Genomic DNA, 20711 nt, shown 5'->3' on the forward strand with positions numbered 1-20711 from the left:
GACTCATCCAGGATCTTCCGCGGACTCGGGGTTGAAAAACACTGCCCTAGGGCCTAAATATTTTAAAGAATACTTGGATATGGTGAGCAAAATCATCTGTAATATAATCGCCAAGCGAATATAATCAACAACAACAACGACAACAACGGATGCATACAATTGATAGATCATCGATCAATCAATCACCCACAGCTTGACAACGCTTGCCCAAAAGACTTTATGGTGATTTTATAACCTAATGGTGATTAGCACCCCCCCCCCAACAGAATACAAGAGGAAACTGTATACCTTCCATATCATATCATAAAATTCAATTTAATTTACTTTCTACAATTTCTTAATTCCACCGGTTTTCCATTGTACAACGATATCGCACGTTTGAAAACATTGCAACGTTTTGATTCCAACGTATATATTTCACATGAAATCAATGCCTTCCACTTTCATGGTGGTGGAAAATTCTTTGTCGTCCATCAGCACGTTTCCGCTGATGTCGAACACGAACAGGAAAGATCTCTGCGCGTCATCGATTTCTTCGGACTTGATGGCGACGATCACGGTGTCGTCTGTGCCGGGAACGAATTTGAAAGTGGAAAATCCCCGTGACTTGTGCTTCAATTCGCCTGTGAGTAGAAATTGGGAGTACGGTCTGTTGCAGATCTACAGGCGCAGACAAGATCTACCATGATGTATGCGTGTATGGTAATAGTTAGTTATATTTTTTCCGAAAATGAGCCGTACTACAGGTCGGCGAATCAGGAATCATAATAGGAAATATCGACTGGGTATAAATGACCATAGTATATAGTCGAAGCACCACGAATACAAACAATAACCTGACGAAATTTGTGAAAACCTTCAATGCGTTAGTGCAGAGACGGGCAACATACGACCCGCGGCCCGTATCCGGCATGTGACGTGATTTTGAGCGGCCCGCAGAGAGCGTCCGGTCGTAAATGATAATGTGGCCCGCGGCCACAGTCTGCGGCAATCCCCACTACTTGCTTATTACGTCAAATGGTAGTGACTGTAGGTTATTCTTTAGGGTGTGTGTGTATGTGTGTGTGTGTGTGTGTGTGTGTGTGTGTGCGCGCGTGTGTGTGTGTGTGTGTGTGAGTAGAGAGCGAGAGTGGAGCTTATGCGTAAGTTCGACAACACGAAAAGGCTTGCAGTACCGGCATTTACGCATGTACCCAACCGTAAGGAATTGATATCTTGGTAAATTCGGAAAATATCTCGACCCCTCGTTCGTATACAATGCATTATACCAGAGGCGCGCAACATACGGCCGCGGTCACAGTCTGCCGCAATTCTCCACTACTTGCACGCTACGTCAAATTATAGTGTCTGCATAGTGTCATTTTTTTCGGACACAAATAATAGCGAATTTTAGTTATTCTTTATTTCTTTTTTTCTTTGTGTGCGACATACAGTCAGAGGTCAAAGTACCTGTTCACAACTTTGATCTAACACAGATTTGTCATTGACTTCAACAGACATTGGAATACATTCCATTGATAAATATTTTGAATACTGTTTTGGTTGCTATGCTTCAAACTTAAAATTTACATTATATACAATTAATCCTTGTATAGGGGGGTAAATACGTGTTTAATGTATCGATTCAGGAATCCGGCGCGCCAAGTAGGCCTACTTCAATTCCCCATAATATCCCGCCCGCCGACTGGAGAAGTTGCCCGCCCCAGCATTAGTGATATTTGTGTATGCTATTCATAAATGGCTAATTTCGATCATTTTGACGCCCCAAATCACGTAATTTGTACATTTACTTCACAAATAGACGAAGGGAATGGTGAGGCAGACACCAACCAAGCCTCACCTGTGAATGTTATGTGACACCCGTAATTTATCATAAACAAGGTGATACGGCATGTGTCATTTGCTAGTTTACTTGCAGAATCCGGATGTGTTTATATAGCTCGATTTCTGCAGCAAAGCAACTGTGTCCTACCATTCAAGTGTAATGACGTAATTGGTTTTACTGGTGGACAAGAGGACATGGAACCGCAGTCAATCAGCCGACTGCCAAGTAGGCATGTGCGGCATCGAGTATAAGCTCACTGATGCGTGAGTCGCAAGTTGTTGTTGTTGTTGTTGTTTGTGGTATTCATGGTGTTTGTCGACTACAATGGTAATTTATACCAGGCAGATATGTAGCAGACTTGTAGCACGTCGGCCCACTTCTCAACTTTTTAAGGCACCGCTTACGCGAGTGATATGGCGAGGAGGAGGCTAGATAAGCCTTCGAATCTTAGGTACGGATACTGGAATCGACCTCGGTCGGACTCAAACCCAGTGTTGGGATCAAGTCACTACCTTCGAGTCACGAGTCATCTCGAGTCATTGCAGATTTGACTCGAGTCAATTCAAGTCATTAGATTTTCGAAGGTGACTCGAGTCAAGTCAAGTCACTCGATTTTTGGAGGTGACTCGAGTCAAGTCGAGTCAAGTCAAGTCAAGTCACGAGTCAAGTCACAATTCAAGTCAAATTGATTTTTGTGGAGGGCGAGTGATGATTCAAACTCATAACATTTTGCCAGCTGTGTGAAAGACAGATTAATTAGCCATTTATCTTGAATAAAATAACGAGTATAAAGTTAAATATACATGCAAAAAGGAGTTGTATCGCACACGCACACGTAGAACTGCTAATAAAATACGTGAGTAACTGTATAGTTATATGCTACAGTCTGTTATTATCAGCCAAAATAAGGGACAGAATACGAAGCCTCGAGAAGTTTAAACAAATTAATATGGTACAATACAATACCCATCTACACATCCGTGAGAATATATACGGATATACTATATTTATTCGATTTAAATCATACAAGAGGGTTGATAAAGGTGAGAACTGCGCAATATAAGCACTTCAGCAGAGTGATCCGTCTACGAAAAGGAGATACGTTGCTATTAATCTACTACTACTGTGTCAACGTAAGCGATGATCATTTCGTTTCCGCCCGATTTATTTGTGATGTAACAATGGAGGACCAGTGAAACGTACAATCAGTGAATGACTGGTTGCTCTCACCGGCGTGTCACCGACGTATCGCGGATAATCCGAACACTTAATTGACACCATTTACTTATTGATGACTTGAAATTGACTCGTAAATTTTGATCCGAGTCACGAGTCAATCCACATTTCTGAAGCGCCGAGTCAAGTCAAGTCAAGTCATTTTTCCGAAATGACTCGAGTCAAGTCAAGTCATACAAAAAAGTTGACTCGAGTCTGACTCGAGTCATCCCAACACTGCTCAAACCCATTACCCATTCGTGCTGCAGATGTGGATTATACCGCTATGCTATCTCGCCAGCAGTCGCAAATTGCTTGTTGCTAAACGATGACGACCCGACCTCACCATCACAATTTACAGTAACTGGTGTCAATCGAATGTGATTGGGTCAATGCTTGCAACGATCCGGATGCATATCGGGGATGTAGCTCAGATGGTAGAGCGCGCGCTTAGCATGTGCGAGGTACCGGGATCGATGCCCGGCATCTCCACTTTTTCCGAAAATCATAGCTCAATGATAACTTCAAGTAGGGATATTCGGAACCCACTATATTTCATCCCTTGATTTTTTTTAGTGACATGATAGTCATGAATGGCTCAGCCATTGCTGACTGATTACTTGCAGATAAATGCAGATTGCATATATAGTGGTTATGTTTTCAATTTTTTTAGTTGTAGGCTAAAGAGGAAGAAAGTAATAAGAAATATACGGCCATGATGTGAGTAATGGCGGCTGCAATGGTACCTACCTATCTTAGTATGGTGACTATAGATGCAGATTTAGAACCCTGCCTTACCTATCTTCACCACGTGGATATCGGAGAAGCTTTCGGAACAACGGATCATTATGTTGCCGGCTCTTTGTTCGTCTAACTTGTAATTATAGGCCTCTTTGCTAACTTTGCGCGGCAGGAAGAACCATTGCTTGTGTTTTTCGCTCCATACCCCGGCTTCGTGAGTCAAATAACCTTTGGAAATCATAATGTATATCAGCATACTTAATCTTGGATAATAAATCGTTTCAGAATCCCAACCATGTCATGTTATGTTATGTACCAAATGGAGTATAGTATTCTCATATAGAAATGAACTGTCGTACAATGCTTAGAAACATGTCATTCGAACATTACCTGGATATAGACAACCTGCAGCTGCTCGCATAGCGTCATAATGTGCCATCCAGTTATGATGGGTGACTGCTCCCTGAAAAGAGTGGATTAAGGAATGCTGCTCGTGTTGACCATGAAGCAAAACTACTCTTCTACTCATATTGTCGAAATTTCATGTTCGGTGCTATCACGACAATGGATTTAACTCGAAACCTGGTACAATTTCAACTGATGTCCTTATTCTCATGTAACGCAATGGTGTTACCACGTCCTTTAGCATAGCGATTGGGAAATGAATGGTACATGCCCACTTGAGATTCGCGTCCATATTCGCATGCGAAAGTGAGTAATTTGAGATTTGTGTTCCCGAGAATCTTACTAGATTCGTCTCCGTGAGTCTTTTGGATAAACAACAAAATTTTGTTGCAACTCTATGTCAGCATCTTAAGTCCATAGTTTCAATGTTGAATTGCTCGCCGCATGATGATAAAGGTTCGTCGAAAGGCAAAAACGTTTCGCACATCGTAAACTGGGCCTGCCCAATAACCAGGCACAAAAATCATCGGACTATGTATGGTTGTACCTGGTAACATTTCCTCGTTTAGAATACTGCACTGTGTATGCAACAATAAATCCGCAGAGCATTAGCCTACTCCTCTATCTCGTGGCCCATATTTCTTATGATCTTTATGGGAAGTGGTGTACCAAGGGTCAATCATAGTCCATATTCAATAAATGCATCGTCTACAAAACGTTATTCCAAGGCAATTGAATACTAAACAGGGCTTTTGCCGTGTGCATGGTCATTGGTCACGTCACCCAGCCCATACTGTGATGAAGCAAATACTGACTAAATCTAAGTTAACGGAGATTTGAAGATTAGCGTTTGAACGTCGGTTGCCAAGATGCCTGTGATCTTTTGAAATTAATATTTTATTTAAATATATTCGTGGGAAATCGATATATGGCAGTAACTTATGGATGTCGCTACACCTACATCTATTTGCTTTTGAGGTTAGGCAATACAGTTGAAAAGTTATATAATTGCTTCCTTGTATAACTTTACACATTCCAGAGGCTAGAAACTCGGCAATAGATATGAAATACTCATCCGCTGATTGTGATATTGAATGCCCAGCCGGTACTTGTGAAGGTGTTTATTTACTCCGCAACGCAATATGATTCGTGTTTGATCATTCGTAATGAATGTTTACAAATATGTAGCAGGTCTACCTCTTTTGTAATAATCTTGCACCACTGATAATTCTTATTTAGAACTGTGATGCCATCTCGGGCGATGGATTCTTTGCCATGTCCGCCTACGTGCAATTTACCATCTTTCACGGTCATCCATTCTCCTTTGAATCCTACCAACATCCAATGGAAGTCAATTAGCTAATTTGCGTGTGTGTATTTCTGAAGCAGGCTTTTACCTCCGCTTTCTCTGCCGTTGCCATCACCCAGAATCACCCACGGAATGGCTTGATCACCGGCTATTTCGAAAACGATGCCCGTTCTATCGTCGACCGTGTATATCTTCCCGTTGTAGGTCACGAGTTCCGAAAGCTCCATACCTCTTCCACTGAGATTAGGTATAGCTTGATTTTTGTTAGATTTCATAGAATGCGTTTGCTGTTACCCTCTCGAAAATTCGGACACCAAGGTGACGGCCTTGGCGGCTGGTTTCACATCAACTTCCACTGTTTTTGCCACTGAGTCCCACGCCAGCGTGCCTTTCATAAGAAGGCTCTTCCATGCTGTGTTTCCAGACTCCGTTGTAACTAGAAATTGAGCGTACATCGCCATTATATCCTGTAACCACCGTGTTATGGCTATATATATAATTACTAGGGCAAGTTTTCACGGATTTGACTGCAACAAAAAGTTGCCCTTAATTACTATATATACATTTACTAGGGGCTAAACCTGCGTGTTTTTTCTCCCTCCCGAAAGAAGTAGAGCTGCTGAAATATATATCTATCTTGTAAGACGCGAATTTGATTTTAGGTAACTTCTTTCGTGCACTTGACATAGAGTCTCGTGATCCAGGTAAACCAGTAAATGGCCGTTGACCTTTTCTTACCGCGTGCCACCGCGAGGATCTATGATTTTGCTGCGTACCACCCAATTAACCAAAAAATCAACTTTACCCGAAATGTATACAGGATTGTTAACACGTGTGGATTAGCAAATGAGTCGGTCCGTAAACAAACGCAACCCACGAGCTAATCCGCTCCTGAATATTACACACACCAACAAGGCAAAATTAATATTAAGGTTGCAATTGTTTCTTCTCCAACAACTGATCTAGGCGGCGTACAACTCAGTCGAATGACGCATATGTATTCGACGAAGACATTTCTTACATAAGCAAAGATCTCGGTAACGATTTGTGAAAACTGTAATTTTACTTAAAAAGAAATGCATTTATTTCATACCACCTGAAATGACTTCGCGTACCAATGATAGTGGTTGAGAACCACTGAGATAGACGATATAGTCATATCCATTCCATGATGCTTTGAGTCAGTCATTCTCCCATATCTACAGGCAGATTGAATACATATGCATTACTTATAGCGCACGATTGTGGCCAGCATTCAATATAAAGCCGATTAGCAGGGTGTTCGGTCAGTTCAGTCACGAATTTACAATCGTAACACTCCACAGCCTAGTGGCACTTGAACGAAGAGCGGTTTATAAAAGTTTGGTAATAATTTGAAGAATGCTACTCGATAGAATCCTACTATGGAAACTGACGAGACGTAAATATCCCTATCAGCGGCAATATAATAAATGCACCAGTAATGTACCCTGACACGGTTCATTGTCATGGTAATTTGGCATAGCCTAAGCATGCTCATTATAGACTGCCTAATCTACGATTGGATAATATAGCCTACTCATATTACAATTGAATAGTATACTGAAGTTCTGTACCTCCAAGAAGCTCTTCATATTACAATAAGCCCGAATACTTTCGGCTGACACTTGTCAGGGTGATACGATTGTTGATATATAATATTCTTTCCGATTATCTACTAGCTGCTGGCGATTACCCCTGACGAGTGCCAGCCAAAAACAATTATTAAAAAAATAATTATTCAAATGTATTTTGAAGTTCTTTACCTCTAAGAAGCTCTTCATTCTATATATTCATGTCTGTCCGTCTATATAGATAAAACTATACGTACAATCTACAAGCTATGCAATTTGTCGCCCAAGTCTTTACGGCGTGGGTTTCAAAAAGTTGTCCACCAACCTTCGCAAATGTATGTGGCGGTATGCTACCATTGCTTCCCTCCCATACGCATACCAAATCATCAGGGCAACATTCGACACTTACACTTTGCGTCTTTATCCAAATCAGTGATCAAGCCGATGTCGAAAATAGTGGTCGTGCCTCCTTTTCCTCCTTTCCTGGGGTCAGTAAGCGGATATTTCTTGCTGGGGTCGGCCATCACTATTCTTTATCTGTGCGATATCTCGAATAGGATGATGAGGCTCTCGTATGTGGCGATCAGCTTGGTGCAGGGCTATTTGTACAGGAAAACACAGAGATAAAACAGGTTAGTTACATATTTACCACTGCCGCTTACAAACAACGTACATGCGTTGAGCTCCTCGTGTCTCTGATAAGTAGACATCTTGAAGCACGTGATAGGCCTATGTGCTTTCTGATTCGGTATATAGTGACAACTTCATTAACACGTGTGACGGTATGCATGTGTCATAATGAATGCAGTTTGCACTTCTACCAACCCTACTAGTCAATTGATGCGCGTTCGGATTGTTTGTTTAAACCAGGGTCCTCCAAATCATTGAACGCTATGCTTGGAGTTGTTTAGCCACTCAGAAAGTCACACAGAAATTCATCAACCCTACCGGTACTCGTGGTATTGAGCATTGCAATAGCTTTTCAATCACTTATGACAGGATGGTCCGAGACTACGAGCAGGACGGGCCGCGATGAAAGATAAGGATATAATCTCGGGTCGCAAATGGAAACACGACAACCTACAACAATGAAAACGACTGAGGCCTTCCCACTCTCGCAATCGATCTAATCTTATGCTTTTTTCTGCGTGTCCTTTGTACTCCTTGATTGCATCTGCTTGTTGCAAACAGCCATTGCAGTTGCCATACATGTGTAAATATTGCGGGACCGACAGCAAATCCAACGAAGCCCTGCATACCACGTTTTTTTCTTTCTAAATAAATGACGATACGAAGACCGTTGAATCATACATTGTTCCGATGATGAGCAGCAATAACTAGTAGATACTGGTACAGCTAATTTGATATTTCATAAGCAGGATAAATTTCCCGCTGGTAGAGGAAATAAACCGTACTTTAATCCTCGATTAAGAAGGGTCCATCAAGAAGCACGTAGGTGCACATAAAACATGAATCGATTTAAAACAGTGAATTAGCGTACCCAGTTTGCGACCCGTGATATTACCCTTATCCTTCTATGCGACACTACTTACTGGTATTCTTCGACCTAGGGTTGCATTTAAAACAAATGGGTGTTTAAAACACTTTGTTTAAAACATGTTTTAAACACTGTTTTGAACAAACGCCTTTAAAAAAAAGATGTTTTTTCAAGTTGTGGAATTATGGCATAATTGTGTAAATACCTTCCAAAAAACCTGTTGTATGAGCCTACGGACGATTGGCACCCTATATCGCTGACGTAGATAAAATGGGATGGTTGGAACCCCTAAAATAGCCGGTTCAACAGCTATAGTACGAAGATATTTCGTCAAAGGAGCTATATTCACCCTATATTTTCCATTGTCGAGGTCAATCCACTATGACGTCACAATTGAATATTTGAATATTGAATATATAGTTGCGTCCCAATGCCAATCTCCATAACAATGAAAAATCCGAGGCTGATTGTGGGAGTTCCAGGGCCACGAGCGGAATAAAATTTATATTTTCGTAATCAGTGCAGAGTCAGCTTTCGATTGATATCTGTTTTACCAAATATAATGCTCGGCAAGCCGGTCAAAAATGACCGTCAAAAATTGCCTGTAGCCAAATGGAAATTGTGACGTGATACAATTTCACTGAGGCGTGAGATTTGCCTGTGTCGACACCATATAGGACACTATGATAAAACAATACAGTGTGCATACACTATACAAGTATACATACAGCACGGCAGGGTGTAACTTCAAGCGTGTGCAATCCGCACTGTGCTGTGCAGAGATATGCCGTTTCCAGCGATTCACTGGTCAACCGAAGATTGCACTATGTAGCCTATACCTGATTACTTTTCCTGTAATGTTGGTTGAATCATTTGGACGATTGAGCAGGATGCGCTTCTGTAGTGAGTGCCAGTAAGCTAAGCTATCAAATTGACCTAGTCACTTCCGCGAATCTTGACGGAGATCGAGTTGGACATCGCGGAGATTAACAACTATTCTAAGGTCACTAAAGTGAAGAAAGATAAAATTTGACATGGTCGCGTCGCATCAAACATTAACGTGTCTGTGCCTGCCTGTACCGTGTATGCACCTGTCCAGACCAGACATGGGGTAATCGCGATTAGTAATCGTAATCGATTACGACGATTACAGCATTTTGAAGTAATCGTAATCGCAATCGATTACATTCGAAAAAAATCCGAAGTAATCGTAATCGACTACTTTCACATATTTAATCGATTTCTTTGTGAAATAACGATCACTTTTTATTTGTACGAGGACTATGGCATAAACTGAACATTCGCGAACAAGGAGATATTATATCAGGTTTATTGATAGCATCAATGTCAGATTTCCAAACGCCACTGCTCATTATTACGTCAGAAGTATTGGCTTTGCTGGTTATTGCGTAAGAAGTATCCAGATCCACTCCACACTTAGTACTTGATACTCGATGTAATTGTACATTGTACATTGTAGTGTAATTGTAAGAACACTCGCCATGCTGGGTATCAGGTTATCAATACACTGCAGACGCCACTGCCTCGCAGCAGGATAATATCCACCACCCTGCCTAGTTTCAAATAGTAACTCATGTATTGATGTTTCGTTATGTTTCGGTAAAAACGCAGTTTGACCGCTGTTGCTTGCCGAGCCGTAGGCCTATGTACGTGCGTAATTACACCGGACAAAGATATAGCCATTCACTTACACAACTAGTTAACCTGGGTTGTAGCTAATAGAATCAGTAGCATGGCAGCACTTCGTCCCCACCACGTCAATTTTCAGGTTGATGACTGAATCTCGTCAGTAATATTGGTGATCGCATTATATTACTATTCATTTTTAATCCTCTCTCAGCCCCGATGATCACATTTACCGATAGAGCTGGCAGCACGTAATTCATAATTTTTACATCTTGTATGTTGTTATAATTACTCTATTTTAGTTTCGTGATCTCTCGTCTGTTATATAATCAAAAGATGTTGTATAGTCGCCCAAACGTATCAGACTGAAACTTTCGTGAGACGCGCACGCAAATTACTGTCTTCATTCCTCTGTTGGGGTCCCGGGTGACATTTGTATTGTGGGGTTCCGATTGGAAGGACAGGACTATTCGTCACGCCAATCTAGCGTGGCTATTGACAACGGACACATACCTAGCGTTTCGGCCAAGGTATTTCTTTTGTAGCACACTTCGTGAAGTCGCATGTTGGTCGAAACTGCATATGTCTTTTGGAGTGTCGTCACTGTCGTGACGCGGTATTGACCGGCACCGCAATGCCTATTTCTGTGAATCAGACATGCTTTTTTCTTTGGGGAGACGTATGCATTTCAAAATCAAGCTATCTAGAGACATTAAATCGCGAACCTCGAAGAAAATTTTCAAGTCTATTAAGTCTCTCAAAAAATACTCCATAATTTACGTTGATTGACGAAATACTTTTTAGTAGGGATGGCGTGAGCGTGAGGTTCACGTTCGCGTACTGCATGTAAACCTCAGAAATTTAGAGATTTCACGTTCAGAAACGAACCTTCGTAATAGGTTCTGCACTGTGAACCTTTTTCACGTATGCTATTACAATTTTCCACGTCATTATTACATATTTGGTTTAAATTCTCTGCATTTCAACTTCAGGCCACTCTATGCAAGGCGCTGGCAGCATAAAAAATCAGCACTAATCATACAACTTGCCAATCTCTAAAATTTTCCATGCTTTGTTACAATGGTTTGCTCGAAATATTCAGCTTTCCTATTGTAAATATTTATTAACTCTATGCTGTGAGATTGACCCACAATCACACAACATCACGAACGAAATACAGTATATGTATAGTGTCAGCGAATGACGCTTATTCAACCAATATTTATATTTAAATGAAGAATACGTCGTCTTCTTATGTAAAAATCCAGCAGGCGTACGGTCTCCATCTTGATTTGCATACAAAAAACAAATCTGTGGATTACGATTAGGGTGTTGGCTACGGCGGTATAACTTTTTTATTAGCTAATATCGGTAGCAAGTATAGAATCCAGTTTTACACTTTGCTCAATATCAATGTCGCAATAGTCGGACACCGAATACATTGTCCGGTCTGTCCTCGTCCATTAACGGAAGATATTGATTTTATGGGATTATTGAGCATTTGATTGCTCAAGTTGATATATTTTGTGAATTTTAAAAATTCAGCATGTAGCCTACTTCAGTATTGTGGCATAATGTGACCGGAGTCGTGTACGTACGTACATTTATATATCGCTTCCCAGATATGCAGAGTTGGAATTACCAATGTGACGACACGTGACGTCATAAGGTTAACGTTCGCGTTCGCACAGACAAAACCTTTCAAAAAGGTTCGCGTTCACACGAATCTGAACCTATCAGGGGTTCCCACCATCCCTGCTTTTTAGTCCCCGTCGAGCTCGTTCTCAACATTATTGGGGTGCGGAAGTTACGGTCGTGACAAGAATATAGCCTACCAATCGGTGGGTGCTAGAAATCATCCCTCAAGTTGGACCCATTATGACGTAACAAGCAAATAACGTATCACATACAAATAAAGTTGCTTACACATTTTAGGCCTTCTGTCACAATCCTTATATTGCCTTCCAAATATCTTCTAAAATTGGTTTTAAGAAGCAAAATTAATGTAATCGTGAGTAATCGTGATTACTTTTCCAATGTAATCGTAATCGTAATCGACTATTTCTGATTTTGCTGTAATCGTAATCGTAATCGCGTGATTCGTAAGTAATCGCAATCGCAATCGCAATCGATTCCATTCATGAAGTAATCACCCCATGTCTGGTCCAGACAGCTGATGGGCTGTTCATACTATGAAGAAAGTCTGAATATTATCAAAACCTTATATCAGAGTCGGGTAGCAGATGGCATCGGGACGGATCTGGCCCGTGACAGGATCTTAGGTGGCATGTTTTCTGTTTTTATTTTAGGACTAGGACATTGCGGTGTCGGCTTCGTCTGTGTTCATGACGTCAAAATTGGTTCCGCGAAGTGTCATCATTATTTCCCAGTCACCCGGCACAGCGAATACTTCATGTACCCATGTAAGAGCCGACGACCTGAGAGGTCACCCGACTCTGCTTCAACTCGTCCGCCGTCGTGTCCATAGTCCCTATATGCACATTGTACACCAGCAGTCGATGCTTTTTGTCGATGAAGTGAATAAAATAATTCCAAGTGGGTTCAGCAATACATGAATTCACCTAAGTTGTAATTAGGCTACTTGAGACAAATTAATGAAGATAGTATCATGACTGCGATGACGTAGCCTATACTTGTTACGCCAGATTTATTTACGAAATTTATCAATCACTCCCAACGACATAACCGGAATGGGTCTCCTCGTAAAATATTAATATATGGCTTTAAAATATTTGAGAAGTGACGCAACATTCCCTGTAGTACGTGATGGACTGATGCTGAGCTGTGTGGCTCGCATTTAACATCACATCGTATGGTCATTTTGACATTATAGATTTGTCCGCTAGATTACGCTGCGGGTACCAATCTAAAAAAGGTTCACCAACACCGAGTCATAATAGTAGTGTTTTCAATTCAAACAATTCAGTCAACCGTGGTTGCACCTTGCGTAACTATGGAGATTCGTTTTATAATTAAACATTAAGAAATATATTCGGACGTTTGATTCTAAAAAAGAGTCATCCAACTGCGTATCTTGAATTTCACTTTTCAGGTATACCAGCTTTTGACAGCGAAAAGTGAAATTCCAAAGAATATGTATCGTGCGCATTTGTTTCCATTGTCAGTTTGTTACCAATAGACAAGTGTAATGTTTTGCTATCTTCCGCTATAATCAATGTATGCGGAAGATAGCAAAACATTACACTTGTCTATTGGTAACAAGCTGACAATGGAAACAAATGCGCACGATACATATTCTTTGGAATTGCATACTTCAACTAATCATTGCGGATAAGTTAACAAGTGGAGTCTACGAAGTCGTTAAATAGCTGACAGTAAATACGAAAGGGGAACTAAGAAATCGAGCGACGATACGTTGCGCCACGATAAGCGCTTACACGTGCATCATACGTATGCTGGGATGTCTAGATATATCTGTAGTCTGTACTTATGTCAATATTGATAACTTGAGTAAACAGTTATATAAGATCGAAAACACGGTTGACCCAGCACCTGGGAAAAATCAGTTATTCTATTTCGAGACTTTACTAAACTAACATTTCAAAAGTTAACAACGACCTTTGTTATTGCTACTCCGTAGCTTGGATGGGATGTCTATTTATATTTGATTTGTATTAACGTCAGGTCACCGCATATTAGGACGAGTAATCACTAATCACATGATTCGCCATGAAGCAACCACACCTCTTAACCTCTATGGCTTTGTTATGATCTAAAATCTAGCATCAAGGGACGGCTTGGACTGCAAGAGTGTCGAGGGATTTCGTTTAATCACAAGGCTAATAAGATCTCGGCTAAATGATTGTGTTGAGGCCGTATGCTTGATTTCGCTGCATAGCAATTGAAAGGATAACGTGATTGCGAAAGTGTAGCGAGTACCGTATAATAGGCGACATAGCGGATGAAATTTTATCGTAGGCCTATTACACTTTCCTATTCACGTTCATCAGACCTTATACAGGGATACACAACCCATCTTTGGGCATCGGTAAATCCATTGTAGTAGTAGTAGTATTGTCATGTTACACTCTGAACGCGCTATGGCGAAAGCGTGTAGTGACATTACGGAGCACTATAATACTTATTTTGGGGTATGACGTCTCGAGGCGGCATTGCTATTTGGTTGTTTGCCGACGTATAGGGAATGTTGCGAACAGGAACAGCTTAAGCACCAGGTAAATCCCTTAACCAGCGACTGCGTAAGTACCGCAGGGCAGCTCTACAATTTATTTGACATCGGTTTCACCACAAAGAGATATTATACTTCAGTGTTATTTACTTCGTAAATTTTTTGATAATTTATATTGATTATTGAGGTTTTGTTATGTCTAGGTCATAATAAGCGTGTTAGGCATATGTATTTATGTTTGCTCAGGGGATACACCGTGTCGCCTTTATAAGGTCGACGTCAAATGGTATTCATTATTATCCACGCATCTTTCAGCGTATATAGCTTGGTATGACTAACGAGAATCAATATGTCTGTGATACAAATGAGAAGAAGATATTTGGGATGCCTTAATGTTCATCCGAGAATGCGAGCAGATGATGAGCAATATGGTGAGGGAATTAATTTTCGTATTTTGCCTTACTTGGCATATTGGATCAGGGATATCTAGACTCCTAGTCTAGATATGCCTGGATTGGATTCATACTATCAGGAAGTATTGTGAGAACTGATAGAAAAATCCCTGTTACAGAACTGCCGTCGATGGGAGAAAGCGTTATGTATCTCATTAACAGAGATTCAATTTTGATGGGGACGTTGAAGCCGCAATATTGTAAGTACACGTTATCATCCTGGTTTTTAATAGAATTATTAACTTTATTAAAACCCAATATGTTCATTACGCAAGCATCCTAATTATTGGTATTCTATTTGTATAGACAAGTCTCGAGGCGCCAGATATGACGTGATACCGGAAGAAAGACGTCCCATCCAACCGTCGCATCAAGCAGTATGTGAGAAGGCAATGGACGTCTGTCACATCAGTTTCAGAAGAAATTCCGGGAACACGCTGCTCTGCGTTGCTAAAGAGGAGAAGGAGCTGACGTTTTCGGCTGTGATATCGACAAGAATAAAAAATTGTCAGATTTTCGCAAGGATTGATTGAGAGACTCGATGCTGTAAAGAAGTGTCGAGTTTAGACATTTGTTCTTACTAACATTGCACGCCTACATTTTGTACTTATTGTATATATATTTGTAAATCGCAACAAAGGTATTAGTGGTATTTTTCCATCATAAGCGTACGTTTTATTTTATAAATCTTTAAAAGACGTTAATGCTGTTACGAGACGTGCAATTTTTCTATGAGTTTTACGATGTATATGTATAAATGGTTGTACATATGTAAATGTAATACATTTCTATCAGAATTCCCTTATATACCTGTGAATGAGGTGCATGTCCATTTTCCTTACTGCTGTTTCCATGTTTTCACTTCCACGTTTTCTAAATAAATCATGCTTGGTAGCATTGTTAGTAATAACCACTTCGTAGCAATATATTCTCCACAATTTATGCAGCACGTATTTCGAGTAGCAAATTTTATCCAAAAATGGTAAGCCTCTATGTAGGGTTGCTTTGGGGTCGCCACCAGACTTGGGCAACTAGAAATTGTTCAGCTTTGTCAAATTGGATTAGAATTGGAATTACGGCTAAACAGTCTTTATTTTCAAATTAGATTAATGCAGTTTGAATAATAGTACACATTTTTTCTTCGAATTAGATTAGAATTAGAATTACTGAATTCGCGAAAACCTGGACATTGAATCAATCTCAAACCAGAAATCAGATTAGAATTTAAATTAGAGCAGACAAACATTGCGCAACTGAAAATTATAATAGAATTAGAGCGAAGAAACATTTCACAAATTAAATTAGCGGCATTCACTCTAATTTGTCGATTAGACAACTAGACATAGTTTGTTTGTTTGTTTTGGGTATTCATGGTGTTTGTCAACTACTATGGTCATTTACACCGTATTTACACCCGTAAAACTCTCAACCCAATGTGCATTTTCTGCCTTCTTGAAATTGGGTGTTGATGTCACCGATTGGTTCCTCGTGGTAATTACACTCTTTTTGAGGAATAATTGTGTATTCACACCCGTCTATCAACCATGATATACGGGTGTGAATATGCATTATGCACCCGTGGTACACGAAATCTAACTCTACCTGAACACCTACACCAGGGTATAAATCAAACACAACAATTCAACCCAAACGGTGCTTGCACGTAGGGACGTATGAAGGTCTGCACGTAGGCACGTGCACCTAGGATTTATAACCGATATTTATTGTCAGTTATGTTTTGTTTTCATGTATCACCTTTACTTCCTGTATCGGTCAGGTGTAAAAATGACCAGTCGAATCACCATGAATACTGAAACAACAATCGTTCAGTAATTTTCAGCGGATGTACTGTACAGTACAGGACACCAATACTGACTGAGGCGATACGTGCAAGCCCTGTGAACGCCCCATATCATTGTAGGAGCTTGGTTGTATGCTAACGCGTGACACTTTTCGTATTGTCACCTAGGCCTGTGTTGGCTCATATGTAGACTTAGAAGACGGGTATTGTGAATGCGTTTGAAACTGACAGCTTATAACTGTATGCAATGGATAGGATTTCATACTGTACAATCACAGATGTTAGATGTATATTTACGAATCGTATATTTCAATGTTATGCCAAGGCAATATTAGGCATCGGGCTAATCTGCTAAGTCCCTTCTGAAAACATTGGGATGAGTCAACGTATACAAGGTCATTGGGTGTGCGACGTGGAGCAAACACAACCTATGGTCCACGACTAACGAGCTCGACACGCCTTACTCCTAGTTCGATTCCCGTGGAGGCAAATATACAATGAGACGTGGTAGTGACTGAGGTAGAATGTATTATTGTATATATATATAAGTACATACAAAATTATTATTAGCCTAAATGTGATCTAACAAACAAAGAACAGATCAGCACGATATTGATAATAATAATCACTTGTGACCGTTACGTTATGGCGTGTGTATAAAGAGTTTGCTCGAGTTCGTCTTTACAATACTGATCCATTGATTCACGGCGGAGTCACTTTGTTTTGCGGAGTTTCGCGTATAAAACCCGTTTCGCCTCCGCATCGAGTTCACAGCATTCTCGGGATAATAATTCGTTTTCAGGTAGACATCCCACCTCAGCATCAGAATTTGTGGCATCCATGTTATCATCTGACAACTGCTGAAATTCAATTCCCCAGTAAACGTTTTCCGCGAATTCATAAGTGTTCTCTGGTTGTGGACCACGCACGACATTCTGCCGCCAATCTCCAAGCAAGGCGTACTCTGGCTCGGCAATAATCCTGCGTGGACTATATTGGGGACTGGTTTGAGTTGTGCAGGAAGAAAATAAAACAACACGAAGCGATTTGTCTTCTTCTCCGGATTGGTATTGGTGATGTTTTATGACGACACAAATCACGGTGCACAAAACTAGTACGATCGTCGCCAAGATTATAATGATGATCCATGAGTTACTAGCTTTTTTCGGGGATTTGGAAGCAGTTGTATTCGATAATAAGCATTTCGATTCAGTTACGTTACATTTGCGTGTTTCCATGGCGCACGTCGGTGGCCCACAGTAGCGTGGTTCGATGTATAAGTCATGATAATTGCTGTATCTGCAATACCGTTTCCAGGTCATATTACCGGTCCTTATGCGGTGTTCTAAATGTACTGAATGCGGTAGCACACAATCAGAAGTGTTTTTCCAATCACTCCAACTCGGCTTTGACACGTCTAGATCGACAAAATACTGCATAGTTCTTTTGCCAAAACAGTGCTTCGAATTTACAATAGTACCGTCGCATCTGGCGCATAAGGCGACGTCATTTTTTCTTACACGCTGTCTAAACAATACTTGTTCCTTGCAAGTTGAACGTGTACTCCAATAAAAAAGTAATCTCACTGGTATCGGGTAATGCCAACGTATCAATCCACAGAAGTCACATCTGTGGTATTGAAAGTGGCAGATATTGTCGCCACACAGCACCTTCACGTTCCAACGATTGTTCTTGCGATTTTGAACGGTTCCGGGACATTTTTCATCGCCGCTGAGGAGATGACAAATATTACCTCCTCCATCGCGGTAACTGTTTTGTATCTTTGTCAAATTGCCGCCTCTTCTGATGCAACTATATGAGGTACGTATCAGTGATATCTTCTTTAGTGTATACTTTGATGCTTTACTCGAGTTCCTACCAGTACAAGTGGCTGTATAGCTTCCTTGATGCCAGGACGATGTGAAATTCCACTTGTCACAATTACCTTCATCAGATACACACTCTGGTATGACAGATAAACTTTTGACAATATAACTTGCTATTAGAGAAACCGCTATATGTAGGCCTCCTTTCGATGGCACTCTCATAACTTTTTTGGAGCTATTTCTGGATATCGTAGACTGCGTGAATCTGTATATCTAAAGTATACCTGAGTAGCGGTATATAGTGAGTCAAGGGATTGCGTTTCCGCCTCGGAAATTACTCTGAGACAACTTTTGTTTTTGTCGGTATTCACTTAAAGTCTATAACCCGGACTTGATCTGATTCATCTGTATGCGACGCATTATTTAAGGGACTATAATGTCAACACTATTGTTTTGGGTCACCACACATAATAATTCATCTGCGAGACGTCGACGTCGGGCTACTCTATGATAGGCAATATAGTCAAATGTTACAATACCAATCAAGTATCCAATATATCCATGTACATCTATGAAACATAATAAATCAACTTTAAATAATGCAAGGTGACGCCATTCATCTTCATAAATCATAGTTATATTTCTAGCCCTACACAGTCATCAGGCGTAGCCTACTGTTGCAGTCCTATGACCAGATGTCGGGAAATGCGAACACTTTCAAGACAAAGAATGACGGCGCATTGTCGAAACCCAGAGTTGCAGGTACGAGAGCGTTCTGTCCTTGACTAGCGCACGGTAGGTATGGCGTCGGTTCGCGAATAGGTAGGTATAGCGTCGTAAGAAACCGTGCCTGTGTGCGGCAGAAAAATTTGTGCCTCACTTTCAGACATTGAATTTCAACTAACTGCCATTTTTAGTAGTTCTAGTTCTAGTTGCGGATTTTGACAAGTGGGTAGTTCCAGTACTGACGCATTAAAAAATTAGTTGCCGGACAACTGTAGAAAACACCAGTCAGCTTTCAAGATTACCGGACCTCGATCTGACATATCATCCTCGCCTATCGACGCATGCATCATTCGTTTTCATCGATAGTCGTTTTTTGTTATCCCATATTTCCTTCCATACAGTTGTGTGCATGCCTCTTCTTTACACCGCCTAGATGGCCCATGGCTGTCTGATTTCAAATACTACTACAAGTCGTTTCGACATATTCCTATTTTTTCATGGTATTGCAGTCACGTGGTGTTTTGAAATGATGAAAATATTTCAATAAACTGATACGTGTCGTCGTTTATAGCGCAAATCGTGATACCGGTGTTCTTGCAGTCAACTCGCGATCATTACTACTATAAGTGGCGTAGCCAAGGGACGGATTTTGGAGTTCGAAATCACTCCCATTTCAGCTGACCCAATAAACATCTAGTTAGTTTTAGTTTTAGTTGCGCAATTGTATAATTCAGTATAGGTTTTTATCATAATCATCGTTGCATTAAATTATTTTATCAAATCACTACACCACAAGATTGCGATATAAGGAAAAGATGAGGGTGCCGAAACGACTTGGTGTAGTCTTTTAATCAGACACCAACCTTGGCCAACACTCCTGCAGCATATGAGGCATGCACACTGGATAAAAGAAAGGATAACATAAAAGTAAGCGACAAAAATGAATGCTGCATGTGTCGGTAGGCGAGGTCGATATGTCAGATTGTGGTTAGCTAAGCCCAGAGGTGGTCAGTAACGAAGTACTTCTACTTTGTCAAAGTACTCAAGCAGTTTTACTCTACTTCTGGTACTTACTCAAGTAAATCTGATTTTCACTACTTCTACTTCTACTTCGTAATATTTTGTGATCTACTTACTTACTTTTCGCTATTTTCAGTTTGTCAAGTAGAAGTAGTTCAATCCTCCAATCAGGAAGATAGCCTGGGGAATTCCAGGGCTGTTTTCACGGAGGATCAACATTGAATTTTCACAAAAGTTGAGTAAAGCCTAGAATTTTCGTCGCGCTGCGCGCGCAGTGAATTCGGAGTGACCAGCATAATTTCACGCAAGTATCGATTAATATAATTTAGGTAGCGAGTTGGCGTGGTTCCGTTCACACCACATTGTCGCCCTTCTCCCATATAAAATATTTCATCACAGTATATATGGCTCATCATAACGTTTGAAACTGATGTTTCGCAATCTAGCATTTACTTATATCGTAATCTAACATGTCCATGGCGG

At 40.6% G+C, this 20711-nt stretch overlaps 2 protein-coding genes and 1 non-coding gene across 3 annotated transcripts; 2 read left to right on the forward strand and 1 right to left on the reverse strand.

Moving 5' to 3' along the window:
* Window positions 1-285: 285 nt before the first annotated feature.
* On the reverse strand, window positions 286-7702 carry LOC145441937 (apyrase-like). The gene is made up of 7 exons (XM_080319889.1): window positions 7497-7702; window positions 5790-5931; window positions 5584-5732; window positions 5384-5517; window positions 4172-4244; window positions 3839-4009; window positions 286-623 (listed from the first exon to the last, which is right to left on the reverse strand). The coding sequence occupies exons 1-7, from the start codon at window positions 7609-7611 to the stop codon at window positions 418-420; spliced, it is 990 nt and encodes a 329-aa protein (XP_080176015.1). The 5' UTR covers window positions 7612-7702; the 3' UTR covers window positions 286-417.
* On the forward strand, window positions 3460-3532 carry Trnaa-agc (transfer RNA alanine (anticodon AGC)). Its single transcript has one exon. It is a non-coding gene; the product is annotated as a tRNA-Ala (tRNA).
* Window positions 7703-14656: 6954 nt separating the features above from the next.
* Window positions 14657-15765, forward strand: LOC145440173 (uncharacterized). The gene is made up of 3 exons (XM_080317750.1): window positions 14657-14834; window positions 14975-15055; window positions 15162-15765. The coding sequence occupies exons 1-3, from the start codon at window positions 14753-14755 to the stop codon at window positions 15386-15388; spliced, it is 390 nt and encodes a 129-aa protein (XP_080173876.1). The 5' UTR covers window positions 14657-14752; the 3' UTR covers window positions 15389-15765.
* The last annotated feature ends 4946 nt before the right edge of the window (window positions 15766-20711 follow it).

Source organism: Botryllus schlosseri, chromosome 6 (assembly GCF_051294905.1).
Source record: "Botryllus schlosseri isolate E-star chromosome 6, Bs_hap1, whole genome shotgun sequence".
Lineage (NCBI taxonomy): Eukaryota > Metazoa > Chordata > Ascidiacea > Stolidobranchia > Styelidae > Botryllus > Botryllus schlosseri.